This window comes from Aythya marila (genome assembly GCF_965140915.1).
Source record: "Aythya marila genome assembly, chromosome: Z".
Lineage (NCBI taxonomy): Eukaryota > Metazoa > Chordata > Aves > Anseriformes > Anatidae > Aythya > Aythya marila.
Window position 1 is genome coordinate 75,057,087 of NC_139080.1, and position 27,800 is coordinate 75,084,886.

The 27,800-nt window shown below is 40.0% G+C and overlaps 1 protein-coding gene across 5 annotated transcripts in view; it reads right to left on the reverse strand.

Moving 5' to 3' along the window:
• Positions 1 to 773: 773 nt before the first annotated feature.
• Positions 774 to 27,800, reverse strand: part of SUSD1 (sushi domain containing 1) — a 47,021-nt gene continuing 19,994 nt past the window's right edge. For 2 of the 5 annotated variants that reach the window (XM_082784033.1, XM_082784034.1), the window contains exons 9-16: positions 26,502 to 26,691; positions 25,429 to 25,523; positions 24,076 to 24,262; positions 14,823 to 14,916; positions 13,453 to 13,708; positions 7,766 to 7,805; positions 4,834 to 4,927; positions 778 to 2,379 (exon numbers count right to left, since the gene is read on the reverse strand). In XM_082784033.1, coding sequence (XP_082640159.1) covers positions 2,241 to 2,379; positions 4,834 to 4,927; positions 7,766 to 7,805; positions 13,453 to 13,708; positions 14,823 to 14,916; positions 24,076 to 24,262; positions 25,429 to 25,523; positions 26,502 to 26,691 — 1,095 coding nt within the window. In that variant the 3' untranslated portion in view covers positions 778 to 2,240. Of the gene's footprint in view, positions 2,380 to 4,833; positions 4,928 to 7,765; positions 7,806 to 13,452; positions 13,709 to 14,822; positions 14,917 to 24,075; positions 24,263 to 25,428; positions 25,524 to 26,501; positions 26,692 to 27,800 lie in introns of all 5 variants that reach the window. The other 3 variants (XR_014319402.1, XM_082784036.1, XM_082784035.1) reach the window with 3 other exon arrangements.

The following is a 27,800-nucleotide window of genomic DNA, read 5'->3' on the forward strand; positions in this document are numbered from 1 at the left end:
ACGAGAGAAATGTTAACACTTAAAAGAATTATCTGAAGAGGGCAATGCTAAATTATTTTTCTCTATGCTTCCAACACTAAATTGTAACAGATGTACGTGGAAAAAAAGATAAGTACACAACAGACAAAGACAGGCTCCCAGCCAGAGGTAGGGCTGCCAGGAGTGACAAGGGAGGCAGAGAGAAAGAGGAAATCTTGCAGGGCTGTAGCTGTTTTGGAGAACTTCATTGGCAGGCTATCCTGCCTCATCGCCTCTCCTTTATCAGTCTACTCATGGACGTTAGTATGATGCACCACTCTACTGTGCAGAGATGTCCAAATGAATCATTAAATACAGTATGTAATTGCTAGCAGAAGTGTGGTGGTTTACTAAGAAAGAAGACTTGCTCTGACAAAGCTCATATCCTGAAAAGACAAGCTAGGTAGAGATCAGAGAATATTTGCCCAAAGATACACGAAGACCCCCAACTTTCCAGACACCAACAAGATGAACTTCATGTTCCTGGTCCAACACAACATACGGTAACTGCTGGTCTTAGCATGTGTGCAAGAAGTTTTCATTCACAGAGGATGGTGTGTCATGTCTCTTTTAAATTGTCTCCTGCCTCTTCAGGTCTCTCTTATTTAGGAACAGCTGCTTATGAATTCCTGCTGGACAAGAGTGTCAGGAAAACGAACCATAATGAAGTGCTTCACTTTATACAGCTACACCAAACCTTGGCAATGGAACCCAGTGAGAAAGGGAATTAAGAACAGAACGTGTGAGAATGAATTCCACGGGAGAAACCGCAAAATTAAGTGACAGTAGCCCAACAAGAACAGTTTTGTTATTCTTTCTCAATCGGTTTAACCCTTTATCACTAATGCAGACAAAGGCATTTTTACTCAGCTGCCAACTACTGAAAACCTACTGACTTGATGGGCAGATGTAGTAATCAGTGGAAATGGTGGATAACAGAAGTAATACCCATGTATTGCTACTGCCCTGATCACAGAAAAATATTCCTAGCTATTTGCAATTTTATGTTAATTCCTCTCTGCTTTGCCAACTACAAAGTCTGCTGTTACACTTTAAAATATCCCCTTTGAACACCAAAAAAGAAATTATACCACCCAGAGACTGCATGCCTGAAATAAGTAAAAATTCAAAATAAAAGCCAACAGGAATCAGAAACATTTAGAATTCCAAAAAGGGATATCACATATTCAAAGTGGTGAGACACAAAACATAACTTCAAAAAAGTGACTAAATTACTAAAACTCAAAACTTCTTTTTATTTCACCAGTTAACAGAATGTTTTTTCTAGTATTACCTCAGAGCATCTTCTGAACAGGAGTGGAAGTAAGCACAGACAATTGATTCTTTCTACAATTGATTCTTTCTTACAGGAGGGAGAAATATTATCTGGGAGGATGCCATAGGAAATTGGTTAACTGTACTTTATCAACTGACTTTAACCAGATGTTACATATCTGTGAAGAGAATGATTTTTATGTCTTTATTCCATTGAAATTATCAAACAGAGATGAATAAAACTGCACTTAACACAGGTAGCTCTTGATTTAAAGTAGTTTCACATGACACTAAAGCTACTTTTTCTTTTTCTTTTTTTTTTTTTTTTTTTTTTGCAACTGCAGTTTTATAAATTGGTGCCCTATTTGTGATCATTCCTAATTGCCATGAGCAATGATTGCAATACCTACGGAGCATGTGTTGGTGACACTATTTCACGTGACAACTTCACTCTGTACTTGTTACTGAAGTAGCATTACCCACGAGAGACTGATGAAATCTACGTTTTCATTTGGAAAGACAGTAGGCACTTAATCTGAGGTAAAAGTTGATCTGTGTTTTCTCTCGTAATGGGTCAGTTTGTGTGTCCTAAGGCATCTGAAGTAGCAGTTAATCCTCAGACAGTCTCAGTTGGATCCGGGGATTATTCACGTCATCAGGTATGATACAGACACTTGCTATCAGGCATCCATGTGGCGGCAATAGCTAAAGCCTGTGGCCGACACATGAGATGCATGCTAACGTCTCTGACACATCTTTGTGACGGAGGGTTTTTCTTTACACACCACGCTGTCAGAAAACAAGGGGACGCAATAAAAAACTCAGTAACAAACACATTTCAACTGTCAATGCTATAGCACAGGTGTGCCTTACAGCTACATCCTGACAGGTGTTGGCTTTGGTAGGGAGACTGCACTTTCTCTATGCTGACTTTGAGGGATAACACATTAGAGAAGAGAGACATTTTCAGTCTCTAGGGACGACGATGCAATCCTGGCTTGTGTCATATCCATGGTAGCAGATAAACGTACACCCTCGCAGGCTAAAGCAGCAGGTGGGGAGTGCACTGCACTATGCAGATAAGATCTGAAGAAAGAGAGAAACAGCCAGTTAGGAAAACAAAACAAAAACCAACCAACCAAAAAAACCTTGCAAATAAACATTTAAAACCAAAGCACAGGTCTGACACAGAGCTCGTGACACTGACGGGGTAGACCACATTTTCTGAAGTTTTGGTGGGTTTTCTCTGAAGACCTCAGCTGCTGGTATAATTCTGAGCACTACAGCTAGCATGTGGTAAGTGGAAAGCTTCCCCATAGTGTCAGATGACTGCCTGACCTAGGTTAACTTTGGCAATGACAACGCTCATGCCCAATGTAGATTTTCACAGAACTGAAATTTTGTCCCTGTCCTTATACATCTGAATGGGCATCACATAGTGAAGGAAACAAAGGATTAGAAGGAATGAAGCAAGGTGAATGTGTGACTAAGTATCTCAGTAATAACAACTAAGGGCTAATACACTTACTTAAATGAAAAAAGTGTTAATAATATTTAAGGACATGAGCACTCAGGCTGTGTACTTTGTTAATTCAGTGCCAGGCCAACTCAGTGAGGATCAGTTAAAACTTGTCAGCAACCATGACAGTAGGAATTCATGACCTGTCCCACTGCAGTAACATGATTCCCGAGACAGCTGACATGGCAAGCTGGTGAGCACCTGAATACAGAGAACCTGAGTGACAGAAACTGCAGAGAAATCAAGCTTACAGGGACCCCAAGAAATAATCCGAGACCATTCAGCTGACCCCATGGCACGACCAACTGCAGTCATGTCATTCCTGGCAAATGTTTGTTTAACCTGCTCTTACAGGAGCCAGAGTTTCACAGCATTCACAGCAACCTAGTCCCCTGCCTCCCTCTCCTACCGTTCAGGAGTGCACAGGAGCACTGTGGCCTTACAGCTGGACAGGGCAGGAGGCTGACTTTGCATATTTGTTCCACCTACCTTTTTACTCAGAAACGCGTTAGGCTGATGCTTGTTTAAAACTGAAAGAGTACATGTTATTTATGGTCACTGCAGCTACTTGTGAGCACTAGAATGTTCATATCACAAATGTCACCTGGGTTTTCCATCCTCTGCCTCCCACCGTGCAGGTGGCAGCTTTGATTTCTGCCGGGGATTCTGTCTGATCTTCTCTGAAACAGGCAAATGCTTTTGAGACTTTAACTACACTTGGGAACAAGGGCCTACAAAATACCTGATGAGTTACCAAGTCCCAGCCCCCACAGTGTGTAAACACGGCAGCATAATCTCTGTCAAATGTACTTAGCTCCTTAAGGATGTCACTTTTTTTTTCTTTTTTTTTTTAGTATTATTTTTGTTTTTCTCGTTACTTTTAAAGCAAGGCTGAAATGGAAGATCAGGACCTAATCTTCCCTATACTCATTCACAACTTGTTCATACTCATACACACACAATTCTTCTAGAACTGTCTGTTATCTTAAATAGCTCCCTTCCCACAGTGATACTAATTGACTGAGAATGATTTTTAAAAGTATTTTAAAACACTTGTCACATTTTTGTTACAAAAACTGAAATAATTGAGGAGCCTTTCAGACCACGACAGATGAGGGGTGTGCTTCACACTGCAATAAGCCCTCTGCCAGAACCTGCAAGGTGAGACACCAGGACAATAATAACCCCAGAAGCCTTTAAGGCCAGGTTGAATTGGGGTTTGAGCAAGCCAGTCTAGTGGAGGGTGTCCCTGCCCATGGCAGCAGGGTTGGAATTAGATGATCTTTAAGGTCCCTTCCAACCCAAATCTTTCTATGATTCTATGAAATCCATAAATTCCATGCATTCCCCAAACTGTAGGCTCCTGACCATGCAAGAGACATAAATTGGAAGAATATTCTTGAACATATTAAAGCAACAACAAAGACCTGCTTTGTAGGCAAGAGAGTTTACACATACACAGGCATACACAGTTGCTGAAAGGCTCCTAGTTGTTTTACCTTTGAAAGGAGAAGTTATAAAGTCATTGCATGAAGGATCACAAAATATAAAGAAATCAATCAGATTTCCAAAATGCGTTTATCGTGTCCTTTAGCTAAGACTCAAACACCATTTTCCTTGGCATTTTGAAGGAAGGTGGGAACACTGTAAATTGGCTCTTTAAATAAGTAATATACAGCAACATTTCTGTTGGCATGACTTCACTTTTGGAGTAGCACACCTGACAAACTTTTAGTTACCATTAAATCAAAACATATCTGAACAAAATTCCTCATGCTCTTCACTTTGTGAATCCTTCCTTTACTATGAGTCCGATACTTTTCAGATGTTTCCCGAGTGATTGCAAAGATATAAAAGGCATCAATTAAGCCAAGTCAGAGTAAGAGGACACTGAAGGAATTCTTCATAAAACTGATAACCCAGCCAAGAGGCTTTAAACAAGCAGGTTGGCAAGAAAGACTACCTGAAAAGCAAAACATGTAAGCCTTCTGGAGGAAGGCTTAACTGGAGTTTATACGTACCGTGCTGCTGAGAATGACAGGAACAGTATAAGGCAGACAGCAGCAAGTGACCCAAATACAACAACAGTCATGTATTGAAGAGTAGGTGGTAAATCTGAAAGAAAAATATCAAATAGATCAAATGAACAAAGAGCAAGTAATGAAGCTTCAGTCTGGCGATGGAGCTACTGAGTCTGCTCAAAGCTGGAGCACTGCAACAAAACTCCTGTGCTGGACTTGCCAGGCCACCAAGCAGCAATAGAGCTGACTATTCAGCAGCTACCAGACTGCTGAGGATACAAGATTTAATGGTGTATTTCTCAAAAATGATTATACTTCTCTATCCATCAGTTTCCCACTTTTTTTTTTTTAATTAGATATTTACTGTCCACATTTTCCCCTCTCACCACTGGCAATTTCAGTCTAAATCCTTCAAGGTAGCCTCTTGTGACAGGAAGATCTCATGCTTAATTAAATGGCTTGATGCATCTCTTTCAAAGTTTTTGTAATCTGGGCGTGGATTTCCCTTCCCCATTCTTTTTTCTTCCCAAGTGAAAAAAGAACAAAACAAAACAAAACAGAAATAAACCTGGCAATGATAGCCTTATCCAAGCCTATCTTACCACAAAGCACTGAAGGACAGAACAGAAGGCTTGTAGTGATTCACAACTGAAACCAGAATTACTAAGAACTACCTGCAAAGGTTCCTTGAGAAAAGAAAATTCAATCCTTTCCAGCTACCTCCTTCCCATTTTCAGTATTAGTCAAGGGTTACCCATTTCCTTCTCAATTTCCCACATATATCTGGGATAATGGATTTTGTTCCTGCAAGATTCCACAATCCTACTTGCTGTTAAAATCTTGCAAGCACAAGTATTTAATGTCTCACCAAGAATTTAAATTCTTGCAGAAACAACACTCAGTGAAATTGCAGTATATGTCTACAATGAGAACCTGACTGCCCAAACATCAGAAAAGCAATTTCTGTTACCTAAGTGGAAACCTTACTTTAACTCATCTGAATGTACCAACACAAAGCTGGCTGGGCATTGACCCCAAACATCCTCAAGAACTCATCTGAAGCACAAATAATCGTACAAGTCCGTAAGATGCACTTGATCAGTTAACCATCTTTGCTCATGTCTCCTCAATAAAACACGACTTGTATCTGAGTGGCAACTCTCACCTGCTGGTTGAAGTCTGGGAAAATAATTTCAGACAGAGACCCTACGAGGGAAATCTGTTCTACCTACAAGCACGTTCGGTTTTGGTACAAGTTACTCCTGTCCTTACATCACTATAATGCTAGTTTCCATATGTTAGTTACACAGAACAGATGTTGACCCTCCATAAAAACGAAAGACTTGCCTTCCCTACACATTGTAGTCTATTTTGTGAAAAAAAAAAACCTCGAAATCTACTTTACTCAGACAACTATTTGTAACAGAAGTAAGCACGCTTGCAATAGCTTTCTACCACTTTTTATGACAATGATTTATCCAATGATGTATACCTTTGTCTATGTGGGAGTTGAAATCTTTCAATTTAGTTTACATTTAATTTACAGATCTGCCCTTCACACAGGTTGAGTTAAGTATAACTCCTTAAAGGTTTCAGTAAGCCAAAAATACTCTCAGCTTCTCCAACTGCAGAAGTACATTAGGCCAAGGACACTGCTTGGCTGGAAGCCTGTACAATACAGAGGAAAATGCATTTACAACAGAAAACCAAAGGCCTATCCTACTCCCACATGCCATTGCCCATTCTTTTTCCCAAAATAAAAGCCACCTACACGTAAGACCATCTCTGACAATGCTCCAGAAGCTGACAAAAAACAAGTTCAGAGAGGACAATTTTTTTGCCTTTTCAGAGTTACTTTACAGCTCTTGCCTTTTTGGACCAGCAACAGAGCCATCAAGCCTATTGAATCTTTGAGCTTATCAGAGTATCTCATAACCACAACTGCCTAAGTGACATTCTACGTGTGGTGGTAAATGAACCAGTCTGAGAGTAAACCACAAAAAAAAAAAAAAAAAAATTAGAAATAAATAAACACTTGTCAGTGGGAGACTAGTAGTAAGAGTCAGATGTGGTTTTTGATGAACAGTGGGGCAAATGCAACACAAGCACCTCATCATTCTACGGCACTATCTCACTCTCCAGTGCCACTGCATTTCCAAACACCAGTTCATGAATCTTTCAACTCAAAAGCAGAATTGAAGAGTTTGTAGGAGTGTCTTTTTTTGGTCGGGAGAGGCAAGTGCTTGCTTTTGCTGAAACATGACAAAATTAATAAAGTACTTTCTACTATGGTGGAAAGGAGAAAAACTTGATTTAGAGCTGATTCTAAACTCTTCTCTGAGGTAAACTCTTTCTCTGAAACATTTTACAGTAGAAAAGAAAAACAAGGAGAAAGCTACACTCTCCCACTGGCTTTTTAAGTTTTGCCACTATACCTTCTGAAATTGTACTTACAAGAACAAAAATTATCCATATTTTTCAATTCTGCATCATGTCTTTTGTTTTCCTAAATTCACAAAAGGACTTAATCCTCCAAGGACTACCAAGGTGGAATTAACAATGCATTTCCCGATAGACAGAAGATATTAAAAAAAATAATAATAATCTCAAAGCCTATGTAGAACTATCTTAAAACTAGTTTTTCAGATTTCACTTCTATTCTTCAAGTCCTTTGTGCACAAATGTTGCTGTAAGGTTTAGATGGGATGCAAAGAAAGTGTAATATTGTAAAACAAGCAGAGAATCCATTTCAGAACATCATAATCCAGATAACAAAGTGAAAAGTAATTTTTTTGCCTCTAACCTCTCCCATCCTCAAAGTCATCCAATTATTACTGGAGAATGAAAGAACAGCCACAGCAATTATTTGTTTACACTGCCAAGCAAAGCCATAATACCTTCTATTTTTTCACTAAAGGAAAACTTGACTTACTTTTAATTTGTGCCCATACAGCACAGGACTGCGTTCTCACCTGAAAATGAAAGCATAAAAATTACTCTTTCTCATGAGAGAAATTTATTATCACTTACACACTCCGCAAGAGCAGTCATCCACTACATACTGAATTTTATTACTTTTATGAACTTTTTTTTTTTTTTTTTTCCCCTTGGTAGCAGCCTCTATGTTGCCTATAAATTTTATAAGCTATAAAGATAAGATTAGAGATACAGCTTCGATGAAAGCCCAGCTCTAATTTTTCAGATCATCATTCTTCCTCTCTTTCTACAACCTATGCAGGTAAATGTCATCAAAGGATCTTTGAAGCTGCTTAGATACGAATTCAGAATTTATGAAATGCCAAGATAAGGCTGAATGTGCTGTGTTAACTCGATCCCCATGTAGCACATATACATTGAAATACTTACTGACATGGTTTTCAAATACTACATCACTCCCCCTTCCCCCATATCCACAGTATGACAACTTGCTCGGTAATTTTAAAGTATTTTTATACAATACTTACATTGGCTAATGTTTACAATAGTTGAATAAATGTTTATTAAGGGTCTTCTTTTGCAACTCTTTAACAAGTTTGCTTTTTCCTCTAAGTTTTGCTCCCTGTATAGCTTTTCCCCCCTGCACTTCACACTCATACTCATACAAGAAGACTCCCAAGTGCCACCTCTGTTCTAGTATCTACTGTCTATTTTATCATCACTGCGAAGTCTATTTTTGTAGGGCTTCTGCACATATTTTCCAGCTAAATGATTTTCACAGACCTTCTTAAAATACATACACACAATTTTTTGTGTGTTTTAGCAAAATACATATTATGTTGCTCTGGATAATGACATGTTCCTATGAAATCGAAGGCTACGTTTTGAAGCATTTGCATAGAAGGACAAAGGTGCATTTGTATGCATTATCTTCCTTTTGTGTGTTGGCATGAAGAAGTGTGGAATTTCAGTGCTTCTTAAAGTACTTTTTATATAGAATTTTCTGGTCATTTAAAATGACAAAATGCTATCAAAAGAAATCCTATTAGGAAATTCAGAATAAATATTAAGGGGTGGATTTAAAAACTCAACCAAATGCCAGATTCTGGCAAACATTCATGTAAGTGCCATCAAATTGAGATAGCTGCCCCTGCCACATACTCTGTTTTGCAGGAAATCAGTGCCCTCCTGCCTGTGAGAGAAGTTAGAGAGCTGCCATGAATCCCTGCTGTAGCGGGTTTATGTGGCAAGGTTTTGGTAGCAGGGGGCCATAGGGATGGCTTCTGTGAGAAGGATCTAGAAGCTGCCCCATGTTAGAAAAGGGCCCCACTGCTGACCAGAGCCGAGCCAGTAAGTGATGTTGTTTTGTGCCTTTGTGAGAGCAGATTTAAGACTGGGAAAAAAAACGCTGTGCCACACAGCAGCTGGGAGAGTGAGAGGAGTGAGGAACAGCCCTGCAGCCCCCAGGTGAGTGCAGCAGGAGGGCAGGAGGTGCTGCAGGCAGGCAGCAGCAGTTCCCCTGCGGGCTGTGCAGGGAGAGGCCCCCGGTGGAGCAGGCTGTCCCCCTGCAGCCCATGGGTCCCACATGGAGCAGATCTCCACGCTGCAGCCCCCCCATGGGTGGAGGAGCCCCCGGTGGAGCAGGTGGATGTGGCCTGGAGGAGGCTGCGGCCCATGGAGAGCCCCCGCAGGAGCAGGCCCCGGGCCGGAGCTGCAGCCCGTGGAGAGGAGCCCACGCAGGAGCAGGGGGTCTGGGGGGAGCTGCTGCCCACCTGTGGGGGATCCGTGCTGGAGCAGTTTGCTCCTGGGGGATGGATGGATGGACCCCGTGGGACGGAGCCGTGTGGGAGCAGGTCCTGAAGAGCTGCTGCCTGTGGGCAGCCCCCACAGGCTCAGTTCGTCCTTATCTCAACCCTTGAGCCCTTTTCTTGGTATCTTCTCCCCGTTCCTCTTTGAGGAGGGGCAGTGAGAGAGCAGTTGTGGTGGAGCTCGGCCACCCACCCGAGTAAAACCACCACACCTGCAGTGAAGTTCAGTGATCTACACTTCACACTAAATCAAATTACAATCCCCTTCTTTGTTGAATTAGCAGCTGGTCACAACAGTAAACCTCAACACCCTTCCAGAAAATTATTAGTCAAATTACTCCTGCAAATACTCAAGCATCCACAGATCTCAAAGTCCAGATTTCAACCTTGGTATTCAACTTTCTACACTGAAACTTGTTAAACTGGGGATAGGATCTCCTTTCAGAGATGGATACTTAAAAAGACTTCTGGAGAAAAGAGAAAACATCTTGCACACATACACTTTTCTTGGCTTATATCTTATTGGGCTAGTATTAACAAACTTTTCTGCCAGCAGAGGCCAGTTTTGATTAATTAAAAAAAAATCCCTCAGATTTTTATTGAAAATACTGCATGAAGAAATTAATCTCAGATAATTTTAACCTCGAAGCACATTTTTAGTTCTGGCCCTTCACTTTCAGACTTGGCTCTTTGCACAGCATGGAATCCATAAAGTAATCACTGGAGACAAAAATAGGTACCACATGGGGCTGAGCTATTTAATTAGAAACATCCTTTACAGAGAACAACACTTCCAAGGGTGGAGAATTTGTTCCACTTCAGTAGTGTTTTTTCTTGTTTATTCTCAAATCATCCCCTTGTCTCCATCATTCCTATATTCCTATTGCCAAATTCACCAATATGAAAAATGGTAATTTCTATTATCTCTGACTTCCTAACTGATTTCCTTTTACATTCCCAATGATCTCTTCAAATATGATTGGTCTTTTAACACATCTGAATGCCTTGCACAACTGAAATATGCATTTCTAGTCCTCCACCTTGAAAAATAAACAGAAAGTAAAAACCACACAGCAGACAGTTTTCTCAGGGCCTCCAAATATGAGAAAACGATAAATGAAAGTGAACTCAATATGACAAAATAGCTTACTTGTCTTTATCGTGTCCACAAGATTTTATCTGAACTGATTTTCCCAACTCTATTACAAAGAAGATATATTGGGTATATGGATGAATAATGGCGATAAAAAAATCACAACCTAGCCATGATTTTGTAGCACGTATGATAAAAAAATATACTGTTCTCATCGTGAAGGGACCTGGAGCCAGAAGGCACTTTGGCTGTATTCAAGCAGAAATGTAGGCATAGAATTACAGAATGGCTGAGGTTGGAAGGGACCTCTGAAGATCACCCAGTCCAACCCCCCTGCTGAGCAGGATCACCTGCAGCACGTTGTGCAGGACAGCATCCAGGTGGGTGTTGAATATCTCCAGAGAAGGAGGCTCCACAGCCTCTCTCAGTGCTCTGTCACCTCACAGTAAAGAAGTGCCCTGATTTCAGATGCGATAATAACTGAGGGCCAATTAAAGATCGGATTTTATAAAGATTTTTAAATATGTAATTTTAGAGTCCAAATTAATTCACTTTAGTAATTAGACTGTAAGGAATTCTCAGCACCCAAAAGTCTTCAGTTTAGAATTCTGAATTCTTGGAACTTCTCTAATACCAACAGTTGTGCAAAATATGGTGGTGTAAGAATTGAAGACAAACCAATACTTTTGATTCATTCACAACAAAAAGTTCCATTTCAAAGAAGAAGGGACGGGAACCAAAGTTGTCTGGTCTTTTCAATCCCAGTGATGATTTGTAACTGTTGTAACTTTATGTACTCTATTTAGTAAGAAAAGACATACAGGAAAGTGTGTATTAGGGAGCTAATGGCTTCCTTTCATTACACGGAACACAATGTGTGTGTGTGAATGTGGAATCAAAGGAAGCCAAGAGTGACTTCTACAAATAAAAGTATTAATATTCCATTAAAAGGGTGGCCTAGAAAATATGTCTGGCAATGCTGAAGATCACAGAATCACAGAATCACAGAATTTTCTAGGTTGGAAGAGACCTCAAGGTCATCGAGTCCAACCTCCAACCTAACGCTAACAGCCCTCCACTAAACCATATCCCTAAGCTCTACATCTAAACGTCTTTTGAAGACTTCCAAGGATGGTGACTCCACCACTTCCCTGGGCAGCCTGTTCCAATGCCTCACAACCCTTTCAGTGAAGAAGTTCTTCCTAACATCTAGCCTAAAACTCCCCTGGCTCAACTTAAACCCATTCCCCCTCGTCCTGTCACCAGGCACGTGGGAGAACAGGCCAACCCCCACCTCGCTACAGCCTCCCTTGAGGTACCTAAAATGAACAAACACAGGAAATATTCTGTATCAAAGAGAATAAGAACAACTTAGAAGCAGTTCAACAAACAGCTTGCAGAGCTGCTTAAGCAATCTGCACTGTCATATGCAGAAAAAGCTTCAAACACAAATAATAATAGGTAATATTCCCCAGTAACAGAAAACATCAAAGGGAAATAGCTAGGGAAACCAATACAAAAACCCTACCATGTATAAACTGAGTTCAGACTTATTTAGGAGAGCTTAGACAGGCTAAACTTTTATATACTTCAGTCAATAACAATCCTGTTCCACAGAGTAAGTTCTTCTAAAAAATACAGTCTGACATCCAAAGTCTGGAATATTTTGGGCTTATTTCCTATGAAACAAATGTCTTTAGATGTCATTTCTCTACTTACCGCCTCACACAATTAATTAAAAATTTATGACAAGTAACAGACTTGTATCAGGATCAGCAACCAAGTTGTCTGTGCTATAAAACTTCCTGGGATATTAGTAAGGTAGATTGCAAAAAAAAAACATGCTTTGCACTGGTTAATAAGTATCAGCAACAGCTCTTACATGTACTTGCTTTATTTCACTCAGTTTGGACTGAAACAGCTACATTTTTTACCAGAAGCTGTATTCACTTACTCTGATTTGGGTGTAGGCTTCCAGAAATTCCCAGAATTATTTACAAGTGACTCACATATGAGTTTGTGCCTCTTTCCTTGCTTCGTGCTGCATACACAAGGCCCCAGAACTCTATTTTCGTGTTATGGACAGCAGGCTGAGACAGCTTTTAGGTGTTTTGGGTGTTTTTTGTTTAGTAGGCGATGGTTTATTTTGTTTATACATTTGACATTCAGGAACTGTACGCATGTCAAAATTACAGCGCATGTGAGAAAAACTACCTACTTCTGAGACTGTAAGATTGACAGCCTCTTGACCACTGAGATGGGTAATGACTGGAAAACTAGTGCCATAATGACATCGTGGGAGGCGAGACACTGAACAGCTGAGAGAAACCTATAGTTAAGAAATGTTTTGTTTCTAAATAAAATACATATTTACCTTAAAATGTAAAAAAAAAAAAAAAAAAAAAAAAGCTAGTAGCGTTAGTAGCATGCTTTTTTTCCAATAAGGTTTCCTCAAGAGAGATGGAGTTGACATTTTCTGTTGTTCAGAAGGTAACACACATGACAAAATACACTTTTCCCTTATCACTTGGAGAACTGGAATATAATTTACAATTCAAAACTGAGAGAATTTTTCATTGCTCAGGAGAGACTTTCAGATTCTCACACCAAGTTCTGGCCCAACAGACAACCTCAATTGTGCAGGGAAGAGATGGCCCTTCATATTTAGCTCTTTCTATTGTTTGCCTTTTAACACAACGCTAATATTTTCCTTTTTTTTTTTTCCTCCCAGCAACACTTCATTCAACTGGTATAAAGAAAAGGTTTTAGAACATCCATTACCTTATTCCACTCGCTTATTATTCTCAAAAAAACACAGTACTCGTTTCCCAGCTTTAAAGGAGCATTATAAAACTTTCCGTAGTAATGTCTGTCTCCAAGAGCAACTGGCATGTTATCAGCAACATCCTTTGCCTGAAATTCAGCTGCTACGTATCCCTTAGTGTCCGTGGTGTTGCTAAAGAAAGTTGCAGCAGCAAAGGACTCACAAATAAAAGTACTTTGCAAACCCAGAGGAAGCACAATCACTTGATAAAGACTAGAGTGAAACAAACAAACAAAAAAAAAAAAGTAAACATTAGCCCTCAGTTCAATATTATAAATAACAGATATTCATTGTTTTCATATTATTTCTTCTACATATAGCCTCTTAACTGCTTTTTATCAATGTCCAATACAAACTCTTCTTGTACTGAAATATTTCTCTGCATGTGTTCCCTTGCATTTTGAAATCAATGCATGCACAATTTAAATCCTTGTCACATGCAAATGAACACGTCCATTCATACTCAGAAGAGCAACCCGAATTATTGCAGGCTGCCTTTTGCTTCTCTCAGCTTACACCTAAGTTCATCTGTGAAACAGAAGACATTGCTGGCCTCTAAAAACAATGCCTAATTTCTGAGAAGTAATTTTTTTTGTTGTTGTTTAAAGGAGAGGACAGATCCCATTTGTACAGAATTAATTACATCTGTCTCCAAACCTCTCAAAATAATGTTTTGTTTACTGTATTCAAAAGTAGGAAGAGTCATTGTTACAGCTGTTACACTTAGTCATTTCCCGATATATTATCAGCTTTCAAATGTTTTCTGCTTTACAGAAAATATATATATTTTTGAGCTACAATTACCTTCTCTTTCTTTCACAAACAGCACTTAGCAAGATATAAAGCCTTTTTCTCTAGAAATATATTTTGGTAGTAATACTCTAATGTGAAAGTACTACTTCAGCATACGCATAAATACAGACTGTTCTAAATTGCCTCTGTGTCCTAGAAAAAAAAAATTCTGGCTGCATGACTTCATTGGAAAACAAAAATTACAGGGGTTGTATTGCTCTTGGATGCATCAATAAAAATGTAGTGTGACTTAACTGTGGATAAAGGGAAAAAAAGAAAAAAAAAAAAAAAAGAAAAGAAAAAAAACATTGAAAACTCAGAATTATCAAAAACAGAATTTTGGTCCAGAAAGTACGGAAGTCTTTGGCCAAATATTCTGCTAAGGGAGGCAAAACTGGGAGTTACAGCTTAACTTTTCTCCCATTACTAACAACAACAAAAAAATCTAATCCAAACAAAAATTTCCAATATGCAAGTAACATAAACCTGCAGAATGTTTCTTAAAAGGGTAATTAGTGAGTGCTCATAGACAAACCTGATGGGCCCATTTCGATCTTCTGCTTTCCGGAGTCTGAGCAAGGGTGCAGAACCTTTTGCTGCAACAAATTCTACATCTGGGAATGGGGGATCTAAAAAGTAAACAAATACCAGCACTTCAGAGAGGTTTTAGAAATATTGCAGGCATGAGGGTTCCCAGTTACTTCTTCCCCCAGACTTCCTCCATTAACCAAACTTCAAACCCCAATGGCTACAGCCTGCCTGGTCAAGAAAAACACTGGGCAAATATGAGCACAATGAAACAGCAACAACCCTAACGCAAACGCCTGCATTGAACTACACGTGCCACTTGGGAAGAACAGAGATGCAAAGAATAAGGACAGACTGCAAAGAAGAGGACAGATCTGTAGGAAGAAGCAGTATTATTTATTAGACTAATTGAAATGGTCAAGGAGAACTAAAACATAGATCTTTGGGCACACAGCCCACTAGGAGGAATCAGTCAGCATGAATAAAGGGGAATCCATGAGAGCCAGTAACTACAGAACTTGCCTTTCAAGAAGGCAAGTTCTGTAGTTACTGCACACAATCAGCTAGCAATACCCAGCCCCTTAAATTGGATTTCGATATGGGTACCGTGCTCTAATTTGTTCTAGTGGGAACTTGCATCAAGGCCAAAACTGAACAAACACTTTCTGCTGCCAGTTTTAATGGCAACAATGACAGCTGCAGGCTGACAGAGACCAGCGCTATGGTAATGGAAATTACCACTATCAGCCTAGAAGCAAAAATGAAAAGAGCTTCACTGTGTGCAACTGGGGGGGGAGGGGGTAAAGTGTGAAGTTTGGATACTATCTACCCCAGAAAACCAAAAGAGCTAGCATGGATGTTTACAGGTATGGTTAGGCTGTTTGAAAACTGGCCTATCAAGCTGTTTACATGACTTTGAGTAACAAATGCAGTGCTTGTTTGCAGGAAAACCAAGGCTTCAGAGTGCCGTTTGAAAGAATAATCAACGTCACAGAGACAAACAAGAAAATCAAGGCACATTTGTCAAAGTTAAGGCACATCAGGCAAATCCTTGCGGACTTTTCAAACAGCTGGAATAGCAGCAGGTGTACATACATTTTGACATACAGAAAATCATCAGTACAGCTGGAAACAATGAGGGTTGGCAGAAAAACTGTACATTTTTTACAGAAGAACTGGTAAACGGGGAGCTAGAAAAAGATAAAACGTTGAGGGCAGAAGTCCTGGTGTGCAGAAAGGTCACGACAGTTCCTCCAAGACTAAATGCAGTGAGTACCAAGACTATCATTTTGCTAACAACCATGGTGCAAAATCCGGGCGTGTAGAGATGAGCATGCTGCTCAAACAGTGCTAGACAGTGTAAGACCAAAGCAGTGTGGGGATGTTACACAGGAGGAACTGAATGAACTTGGGAGCTGTTATTCTGAAGAAAAGGGATGCAATTCAACAGCATAACGTGAAAGGCAGATATACATGGGGCTACGAACGTGATTCTTTTGGTTGTATTTTCAAAGTTTGCTTGGGTAGCAGGAAAACCACCTTAGAATGACTGTTAGTCACCAGGTCACCAGAGTGGTAACAGAAAAGAAAAAGAAAAAAAAAAAAAAAAAGAAACTGCAGCTTAAAAAATAGACTTCTGTAACAGTAGAATAATACCAACACAGGATTCAAGTGTGGTAATTTCACAGCGGTCTGCAGTTCCAGTCAGTCCAACATAACTAAACCGAACCAGCGCAGAGAATGACTGGTACTGTAGAAATAATGAAGAAACTGTCTTACAAGACGGAACCAGAAACTTGTCTCACACCTTTGGAAAAGAAATAGGAGAGCCTACATGATCTCTGCTTTAAATAGATAGCACCACGATGGGAAAGGAACAACGTAAGATTAACATGCTCAAAATAAACACAGCAGGCCAGACATACATCCCTATGAAGGAAAACCCTACCTTGCCCTTGGTAGCAATCATCCTCAGGAGAACCTCCTGACAAAGCTACCCTTTGGCTAATTCACCTAGCTAAACTACTTGCTCTGGCAGTTCCCTTTATCAGGTCCTCTTCAAAACCAGGCTATGGGTAAACTGCCCATAAAGAAGGCAGTTATGAGTGATTAGGATTGAGATGAGAATAAGATCTGCAAAGTCTGAGTGCTTTGCAGGAGCTTCACTGGGAATTTCTTCTTTAATGCCGGGTAGAAAGTTCAGTGCATGCAATGGTTTTGCTTTTTTTTTTCAGGCAAGCATTGATTGCAAAGGGGAACAGGCAGCAAAACCACTGCTGGCTCAGTTCATGACAATTATATGTTCCCAAACGACCGGGAAAAATGCAGTATATGAAAACAAACAGACATCTACCACTGACAGCCCTAGAAGGGGGGCAAAAGAGAACAAAATCTGCAAATTACTGTGGTTTTAGCACTCAGTGTCTTCCGCTATTTTTAGTTGTTGGTAAGAAATACAAATTACTACAAACATCAAGCACAATTAAGACAACTGTCTGCTTTAGCAAGAAGAGCAAACAGCTTGCAACAATACAAACTAAATACAAAGTAATTATGATATATGAAAGGAACGTGTTTCATTTTTGCTTCAGTAAACAGAAAGGAAACTCTGAAGGAATTATTCTGTACACAGTATTTGGTCACTAGGAATGTTTAAAAAGAAACATCCGTCCAGAAATTTAGCATTTGCCAAAAATACCTGCTCTAAAGACATCATACTGTCCAGAGTTAAAAATCCACATGGAAGAACTACTGATTTAATACCATATAGAAATGGTGGAGGGAAAAGGGGAAGACCATCAGCAGATAAATACTTGTACCAGGTGGATTGCGAGAAGAAAGCAAGATTCTCCACCATGTTCAGGTGCTGTTGACACCTAACGTTTGTAAAGGTTTTTTTGTTGCTTTTTGATGGTGGTAGTTGGTTGGTTGTGTTTTTGTTTTGCTTGTTTACTTTTTACTATTCACCAAAAAAACAGACTAATGCCTGTAGCAGCACCAGGAAGATGCAGTAAAACATGGCAAGAAATAAGTCCAGCGGCAGTCCCGCTCTTAGCACTTATCACAGCAGTGCTGGGCTTCGAGTGCTTGGACATTTCATCGCCACACTAATTTTCTACATTAAGAATCAATGCGCTGAGTCTCCCTTTGAACATGAAGCCAGGCTGCAGGAAACAAGTGCGCTTGCTTTCTCAAGTGCCCTTGCAAAAGCACAGGAAAACAGCACAGGCCTCAATGCTGGAGAAAAAAAACCTGTTACACCGTAATCATGCTCTTCAGAAAAAGCTAGCATGCTGTGGGCACTTTGCTATTAGTCATCATGAAAGTGTTTCACAATGGAGCGTGTACATTTACCCGTAAAGATGTTCTAGAGAACAAGTCTTCTGAGGAGCAGCTGAGGGAGCTGGGGTTGTTTGGCCTGGAGAAAAGGAGGCTCAGGGGAGACCTCATTGTACCATGGCCTTAAAGGAGGTTGTAGTGAGGTGGAGATCTGGCTCTTCTCCCAAGCACCAAGTGATAAAATGAGGGGAAATGGCCTCCAGTTGTGCCAGGGGTGGTTTAGGTTGGATACGAGGAGAAACTTCTTTATTGAGAGGGTTTTTTGCCATTGGAAAGGGCTGCCCAGGGAAGTGGCGGAGTCACCATCCCTGGAGGACTTCGAGAAACATGGAGATGTGAAACTTAGCATCAGGGTTTAATGGTGGACTTCAGTGCTACGTTAGAGGTTGGGCTGGATGATCTTGGAGGTCGTTCCCAACCTGAATGATGCCATGTTTCTACGATTTATTTTTTCTCTAGTCTTGGAAATTGCAAACTGCTGCAAAATGAAGAACGTGGGCAGTTCTGTGGCATTCTCCAGTAGTGGTAACAGGAATATTTAAAGCTTTTCCTGCCATCTGACCTTTGCACCTTTGGATATGCAATGCCAGCAAAAAAAAAAAAAAAAAAAAAAAAAGCTGTAGCACTGATCTGTCCTCTACAGACATTTCAAAAATGAATGCACAAATCCATCCGTACACCATGCTAAGTAGGTCTACGTGTAAAACATATGAAGCTGGATAATTTGTTTCTTATTAAAAAAGCTTTGTTTGGGGTCAGCATAGTCCTGTTTACTGCTTCCCTTCATAATTTTCTGCTAGTGATACAGCTTTAAAAATAATAATGGAACTAAATCACAAAGTCCAAAACCAGATGGTAACTCTTCCCAAGTTCAGGGAAGTCAAACCAAAGATCCCTCTTAAGGCCAAGTTATAACTGAAAACAACCACTGCTGAAATTATGCCATTTGTGTGATCTTATTTATTGCAAAAGAAGGGTTTTGTGGTTTTATTTTTTTAATGTTTATTCCAAGGCTGTATGTCCAAAAACATTGTTACTGAATTTTAAAACAAGGAAGTCAAAAACACTGCTGTAAAATGTACACAGCAATAAGACAGAAGTACTGATTCAATAGAAAAGGGATTTTTTTATATATATATTTTTTTTGTTACTATTTATACCGCTGTCTGAAGAGTAACTAAGTTTATTGTATATATTCCAGTATAATTGCTTTAAGAAAGAGATTTCTAGTTTGGAGAAAAAACATTAATAGATGGAAGGCAAGAAGGGAGGGAAATAAATCAAGACTACATCCACAGAAAACGATGACAAATCTTCTTTAAATATTGTATAGTAGAAAGAGAAATAACAGCAGGTTGTGTGTGGGGGGACTTTTCTAGTATGAAATGATGGCTGGATAGGCCTTAAATCTACCTTCCTCCTCAATGTAGCTTATTCTTGATTTTTAACCCTTTTCAGTTTCATTCATTTTAGAAAATATAAGTTAATGACAGGAGAAGAGGGAATGGTCTTAAACTATAAGAGGGGAGATCTAGATGAGATGTGAGGAATTGTTCTCACCACTCAGAGGGTGGTGAGGCCCTGGCATGGGCTGCCCAGAGAAGCTGTGGATGCCCCATCCCTGGAGGTGCTCAAGACTGGGTACGATGAGGCCCTTTGCAGCCTGATCTAGCGGGTGGCGTCCCTGCCTATGGCAGAGGGTTGGACCTGGGTGATCTTTAAGGTCCCTTCCAGCCCGAGCCGTTCTGTGATATAAGTAGGTTTCATATGACCTTATGCATTTGAATAGTCTTTGCATAAATACAAAGCACGCACCATGGGATTTGTATAGAAATGTTTACAGAACCAGTAGCTAATTTCCTCCTTACAAAAGAACAATTTTCATGCTCAGGCTGTATTCACTGCCTTTTCCCTGCTACAAAAGCCAGAAGCTCCTTTGCAATACTAGTGCTGTGAAGCAGCTCACTGTGATGGACTCTCTGGAGGCATATAATTTGCTGTCAGAGTAAGAGCTGTCAAAGCACTACTTCTCCAACAGTCTTTTACTTCCTTACTGGAAAACAGATTTGATTTTCCCTCTCCATTTCCAGACCTTAAAGAACTCAGAAAGAAGGCATAAATCTTTTCCCATCACACAACAGAGCAGAACAACAACGTATCCTTTATGTACATCCCTGTATGCCCACGGGCACACTCACAAACCAGCCTCCTCTACCTGATCTCTAATGGAATCATTTCAGCTGGAGAAGACTGCCAAGATCGTCACGTCGAATTAGTACCTTCTCCACATATGAAGGCTGAAGTGCAGGATTCCAGAAGACTGCACTCAGTACATTATGAACCTCATTCCTCTAATTCAAATCACTCTCTGGACTCCCTGCTTGTGAATTCCAACTTAGACGCTCATAGGAAGAGAGAGAGGATACACCTATAAGAGCATGTGGCCAGCAGATATACCCTGGACTAAAACGAAGGGAATAGTATTTGAGAGCCAAAGGAACTCCTGCTGTCTGAGATGCATACATAGGCTATATGGCAAACCTACCCAAAATCAGCAGAAGGTGCGTGTACTAATAAGTAAGACGTGGCAGCAAGTGTGAACAGTAACCGTACTGCAAATTCAAAACATACTTTTGATTTTGAGCAAAAAACTGAGAGTAGGAAGGGTAATGAGACACTGTCACCAAATATATTATGAATAATTTTACAAGAACGAAATGCAAGACTTCCCTATTTAGTAATCCAGACACAAAACAGTTATTTCTAGTGTCCAGAAAACTTTGTCTTACAAATACCATGTCTTGGGTCACAGTGACCATGTCTAAATCAAAGAATATTAGTCAGACATCATAAATAAGCAGGCATTAGCAAATATCCCAAAGTTTTGTCACATGCCCATGGTAAGACTCTAGCCCAAAGCAAGTACCAGTATTATTACAAGCTATCTCAACTGAAGAAGTTACTCTTATTGAGAATATTAGAAGTGAAAGCACTTGCATTAACTCTTTGTCTATTATCCTCTTTTTCAACCACTTAAAAGCTATTATAAAACTCAGTTTTCCTTCGTTCTTATGTGAAAACAGATAATGAAACTAAGAAGAATGGCTTGTTTCAGCATGCCTACGAATAATCTACCAAAAAGAAGAGCAACATAACTGCTTGTAATTATAGTAACCCTGACAGAAATTATGAAAGACGAGGTACACCCGGAAGACATACTCCTTTTCCTTGGAAACAGAAAAAATAAACTCCCTTCTGGTTTAAAAGACAATCTTGTTACCATCTTTTCACATCTACAATGTAATTGCCGCCTAACTACTTTTTATAATTGACTTAATTTCTTATCTTGAGTAGACAGGTGTTGAGAGCTTGTCTAAAATAAGCTAAGAAGAAATAAAAGACTGTGTGAGATGTCTGTCACTGGAAGTATGAAAGGAGCAGAATTTCAATGATCCACCAAGCATTTGGTAGACTATATTTACCATCCACAAGATGATTGGCAAAAACAACTATGTGCTCAGCACAGAACTATTTTTAAAGGATGCTACTTGCCAGCATGAGAAGCAGGCTTCTGAGTCCCAAACTTTGGGGTTTTTTCTTCCTCTTAAGAAACACTACGAATATAATACATCCTGGCTTCAGATATATGAAGTAGGTTTCTCACGCATTTTCAAGTCCTCTTTGGAAAAAAAAAAAAAAATCACTTCTTGCTAGCATTTACATACTTACTGTATTTTGCAACACTCCCAAGAGTTTATACACATTGTCAGAAAATTAAATCTTCATCCAGCTGTGATATTTTTCTTCACAGTACTAGAAACTCTGCAGGTATGATTCCCCAAACACTCAAAATACAAGAGACGTGTGGAAGTCAAGGAGATGCAACACCTACCAGACTGTGGATTTGCCCCCAGCTGGGGAAACAGACCAACTGAATGTGCATTTGTTAACAGATGCTACATGAAACTTTAGACAATAAACCAGGCCACTTCCAACATATTAACAGTAAAACATCTGTGCAAGTCTCAGCTTCTTTCATGCTTCTGTGCTTAAGGCATATCTCGCATTTACACGGTACTGTTTAGCCAGAAAACCACAAGAGACAGACGACACTTTTCAACCCTAAGCTGGCAGAAAAACTGAGATCATTCCACCCAGTACAGAAACACAACCATCTGGTCCAACAATGGACATAATTACAAAATAACTGGACAAATGAAGAAGCAAATTATACACCTACTCTAAAATTGTAAGTAGTTATTATACAAATTAAGTTGCTTGTAAAGATAATGTAATTCCCCTCCCATACAGAAGGCACGGAAGTCAAAGGGATATTGCTGAAAGAGCTATTTTAACTGTTTCCTTTTCATCTTAAACCAGATGAAATAGGAAAAAAAAAAATTAGTTAGATTCTCATTGTTTCGTGAACTTTTTTGCGTGTGTTTTGTGAACAGCCTGATCGCTGTTGGCTTTGTAATTTTCACTCAATTTCAACCACAAAAAGACCCATTTTGACTTTATGGCTTTCATTAAAAAAAAAAAAGAAAAAGCACGATATAAAGTGTGTGTGTGTGGCACACTTCAGGAAGAGATGGCAGAGCAATGCCCACCTTTTATTGCTCACTGGAAGAAGTAACCATCAGATGTAACATAGCTTGTGGCAGGATCTCCCTTTGAAATGGAAATGACCTAACTTTTATGCGAAGATCTTTTCTGGGGGTACACAAGTGTGTTTGTTAAGCACTCAGTGGAAGAGGGAAAACGTGCCAGCTGCCAAGCCACAAACACTGCTCCATGCAGCACCTCCTGCAAAGTGTTCTCTAGAGCTCTTTCCAGTAAGTGACCTGATGCAATCACGTAGAGTTTAGGAAATGTGACAGGATGACAGAGAAAAGAGGAACGCCTTTACTCTGAGTGTGTATTCATAATTACCTCAGTCAGCCAAACTCTTGAGACAGCTTATTAGTTTTTACAAAGCTACATGTACTCATGGATGCTAGCTCTGAGTCACAGCTAGGCAACTTACAAAAACCAATTACCAAATCATTACTGCAACTTCATTGAAAAGAAAATCCACATCATTGTATACCCTACACAGCACCTTTAGGAAACATGATGTTCTGCCTGTCAATCAAGATTAAAAACTTTAGATTTACTTTTGAAAATATCGTAATACTATGAATTTCAAAAACTGTATTGCTAGTTCTTCATCTGCAGCCGGAAGAGAACTGGTTCCACCTACAGGTTGAAAGGGATACATACACGCAGAGAGCTTTACGGTTTCTTACCTACCTGTTCCAACCAAGCAGGAAGGATAGGCACCAGCACCCAGCACTGCATTTCACAGTGTAACAATCATAACCTAATACAGGAAGTCTGACAGTATAGGGATGGTGCAAAACTGTTCTGAACAATGAGTTGAGGATAATTTTTTTTAATCACAACATTTTAGTACCATACACATACCTTGCAAAATACTGAAGCTGACTATCTCCCTGCAGTGTGCTTTTTGATCAAATGCCTTTTATGTTTTGTACTCTACTAATTATAGATGAAGGGATCTGTCTGCAGGACTCTGTACTTTGGACCCTTGTAGACTTCAGTGACATCTATTCTGCTTTTATCTCCATGGTGGAAACAACTGGCACTGAAAGAGTAACTCACTTAGGGCAGGGAACTGAACCCCGCTCCCCTAGATACTAACTTTGTGTCTAGCCCACCAACCTATCTTTTCCCTACTGTGTAAAAACAACGCTTCAGAAACACTGCACCCTATTTCACTCCTCTGTCAACCACTGGATTGTCAACGTGTTAAATCCATGAAAGCGAACAATGATGAAGAATTGCAAGCACAGAAACAGCCCTTTTGATACTTAACATGGGTCCTTTAGTAAACACAAAACATAAACGGCAGGACCTACCTGTGATTCGCGTTGTCATGGAAACCATCAGTGAAAAATTCAAAGCTACCATGGAAATGTTAACAGAGTAATTGGTGCCTGGCTGCAAATCAAAACAAACTTCTGGAGCCTGCTTGTGTGTGGTAAGGTTGAAGGTCATTTCATGCAAGAATTCCTTCTGATACCAACGCTGGCCTTGCACATGGAACTGAAACCAAACAATCACAGCATGGAAATCGTAATGGGTTAATAGATCACTTGCATTCGTTCATATCTCTAAATCAGAGGAAACAGCAGAAAAACACATCATTGCATACAGACTGCCAAAACTACTGGCACTGACAGTTATTCTGATTCAAATGCTTCCAAAATTTTACAAGTGCAGTCTCCTTCTTGTTGATCAGCTCTGACAGCATGCAAGTTCTTTCACCTGTCCTCCTCAGAGTCTATCTTCTTGTCTGTTAAAACCACAATTTTCCCCAAGTCTTGCTTGCTTCCTAACACACGGATTTCCAGTAATGGCGCACTTTCATCATAGCATATCCTCATGGTGCAAGGCGATGAGCTACGAAAGTAAGCTCAGTAAGTCAAACCAGAGATACATACATCTCTGGTTTGACTATGAAAAGTAAGTGAAAATCAAGCCATTTTGATCTACGTCAAAATGCCACATAACCTCAGGTTTCTGCTGATATGGTTCCAGGGAAACTTACAGACCCATTACTTTTTTGTTTCAGTTGGATTTTTGGTGTGTTTGTTTTGTTGTTGGCATCCAAAACAATCACAAAGTTATTAACTTAAGGCCTTTCCTGATCATTCTTCTGTTAATTAAAACTAACCTGCTTTCTGTGTTTCAGCCATGATTATTTTCCTTTAAATGGATCCCATGCCTTTAGATAACCTCTGAGCACTCTGAGCCCATGGAGATGTGAGATAACAGCAGGTGGTCAGAGTCCAGGCAGAGGTAGTTCACACAGAAAGGACCTGCTGGGCTAAGGGAAGGTTGGAGGCATATCACAAGGCAGAGTGTGCTGACTCTGTGGAATTGGAACAGACTTGTCTGGGGCCTGAATGTGACGAAGCTGAAGGTACAGATGGGGAGGCAAAAAGTACTGATAGGGAAGGTACAGACAGGTAACAGTACAATAGGGGAAAGAGTAAGTAGGAGACTAGAAAAGAACATGGTAGAATATTTATTTTTGAAGGCTGCTATGAAGCTTATTCCCTGGCTTTTTATGAGAGTATTAGAGTGAGGAAGACTGATGACAGTAAGTGCCTCAGAAATTACAGATTATTCACATACACCATTTATACCAAGTTGTTTTCTAGAAAGGTAAAAGAATTTTTCATTCAAAAATATGGATTATCACTTACAGAGTATCTGTCTTCTGTTTCAGCTCCCCTTATATTTCTCCACCATCTCAAGCAGGTGTCATTAAAAATTAACACATTATTGAAAGCTTCCTTTACTGTAAAAACAATAAAAAAGGGAACAATTATTACAAAGACTTCACCCTCTACAACAAATCAAATGCGAGTAGATGAGAATAGAGGAAGATTTTTATTTTAATTCTATCCTGAGGAGGAGGCAGAACCTCATATCTTTTAAAACGAATACAGTAAATAAAGCAAATATTTTTTTCCCAAGAAAATGGCTTTTGGGAAAAGAACAAGCATGCTATTTGGAAAATTGAGGCAGGACTTATTTGTTTCAGATTGAGGGAGGATGTAATGACAAACATCCAGTGGTTCAGACCCTCTGAGGAAAATTCAGTTATCACAGAATCATTGGTCACAGCTGATACCCTTTAGGAAAAAGCTCTTGAGGAAAAAAAAATATTATAAATTTTGTGGATTCCAAAGACGATTATTTCTCAAGGTCTGTCTCATTAGTGTGTCAGAAGGCAAGCCCTGAATTTCCATGACCAAAATATTACAGAACCCTGCAGTTAGAACATGCCTTCTCTACAGTTACTGAAAACCTGCCAGAGCACTGCTCATCAGTGCTAAACGTAGGAGCATTATCTATAATGCTCGCGTCACTTAGATCGGTATCACACAGCTCAGGAACAGCGACCTCTCCCACAGAACTGGTTATGGAGGCAAGGAATGGAAAACAGTGAGCACTGTGCCACGGGCTGAAGTTCTGGCACGTAGCCAGCAGTGGCACCACCTCCTGCTTTAGTCAAAAGACAAATCCTGAAGCAGTCTGCCAAGGGCACTTACGGCCACAGCTTTGTTTGATCATAGATTAAATGACCACGGTGAGGAGAAGAAAAAGCATCTCTCTTGAGAAAAAAGAGGATGGTGGTGGCAGCTACATTTGTGTACTGAGTATAAAGAAAGACACGCTCTAGGAAACAGCCTGTGATCTGGTCTGCACGGCTCCAAACAACTCTGCCCCACAGCAAGCTCTACAAGCACAGCGAACACAAAACAAAACCTACCCTTTGTTTGAACTGCTACTGTAACTGAGACACTGGTGTTTGTGGAAGAGATGGTAGTGATATTCACCACGTAGTTACTGCCAGAGTTGAGATCTAAACACACCTTTGGGTTATCTTCACTCGTAGTGATGTTAAATATCACATCCTCTGGGAATGTCTCCTCATCCCATCTTTGGCCAAGTATATGGAACTATTAAAGGATTAAAAATAAAAAAAAGTAATATTGCAATTGTTTGTAGCTCCCCAAAATTCAGAACACTAGTTCAATAAAGCCTTGAGAATCTGGGTAACACCTGCTTTAGAATATCAGCTCAACTGAAAAAATAGGATTGTGACCCACTGTTCCGGTGCAACAAGATGGGTTCGTAAATTAGATTGTTAATTTCCTCTGGATGTTAAAGCAATGAGTATGTTTTGTTTACTTCTACAACAAATAGAACGGATCTAAAACATGGACACCTCCAACATGCGAAGCAAGCTGTAAGCAAACATTCTTGTGTACAGCAATACAGCTGGACACTACATTTGCTCACCATTTCCTGTTCTTTGTTCTGTTTTTTTTTTTCACCCTTGCTTTACAGAGCAGCATTAAGACTGAGTGCCAAGCAACGATAAAAGCCTCTGATCTTCTCAGTACTGTGAATTTAGAAACCTGGTATTTGTACGAGGTGAAGGGACAGACAAAGCTTATCTAGATGAGCTGGGGGCAGTCCAGTCCAGACTGTGTTCTGAACTTCACGGCATGCATCTGTGCGTGCATCATCCACAGTTTTGACTGATTTCAGGCAGAAGCTGGTACACAGATCATATTACAACAGAGATCCACAGTTTGACATTTACCACTGGGTACAATGAAAAGCATTGGTTTTGAACCGTTAAGATAATTTGGAGCTTGTCTTTTCCATCTCACTGGTGCTCAATAAAAGCCCTCCAACTACAGCCACATTGGTTTATCACACAGCAGGAGGAAGAGAGGTTGTTTTCCAAAATCATCACCCAACTTCAGAACACAGTTTCCATATTAATCTTTCAGCCCTGGAGATCCTAAGTAATCCCCTTTTTATTTTTTTCATATTTGGCCTCAGCGCAAGAAGGACCTGGACCTATTAGAATGAGTCCAGAGGAGCGCCATGAGGATGAATGATCAAGGGGCTGGAGCACCTCTCCTGTGAAGACAGGCCAAGGGAGCTGGGGATGTTCAGCCTGGGGAAGAAAAGGCTCCCGGGAGACCTTCCAGTGCCTAAAGGGGGCCTACAAGAAAGATGGGGAAGGACTCTTTGTCAGGCAGTGTAGTGATAG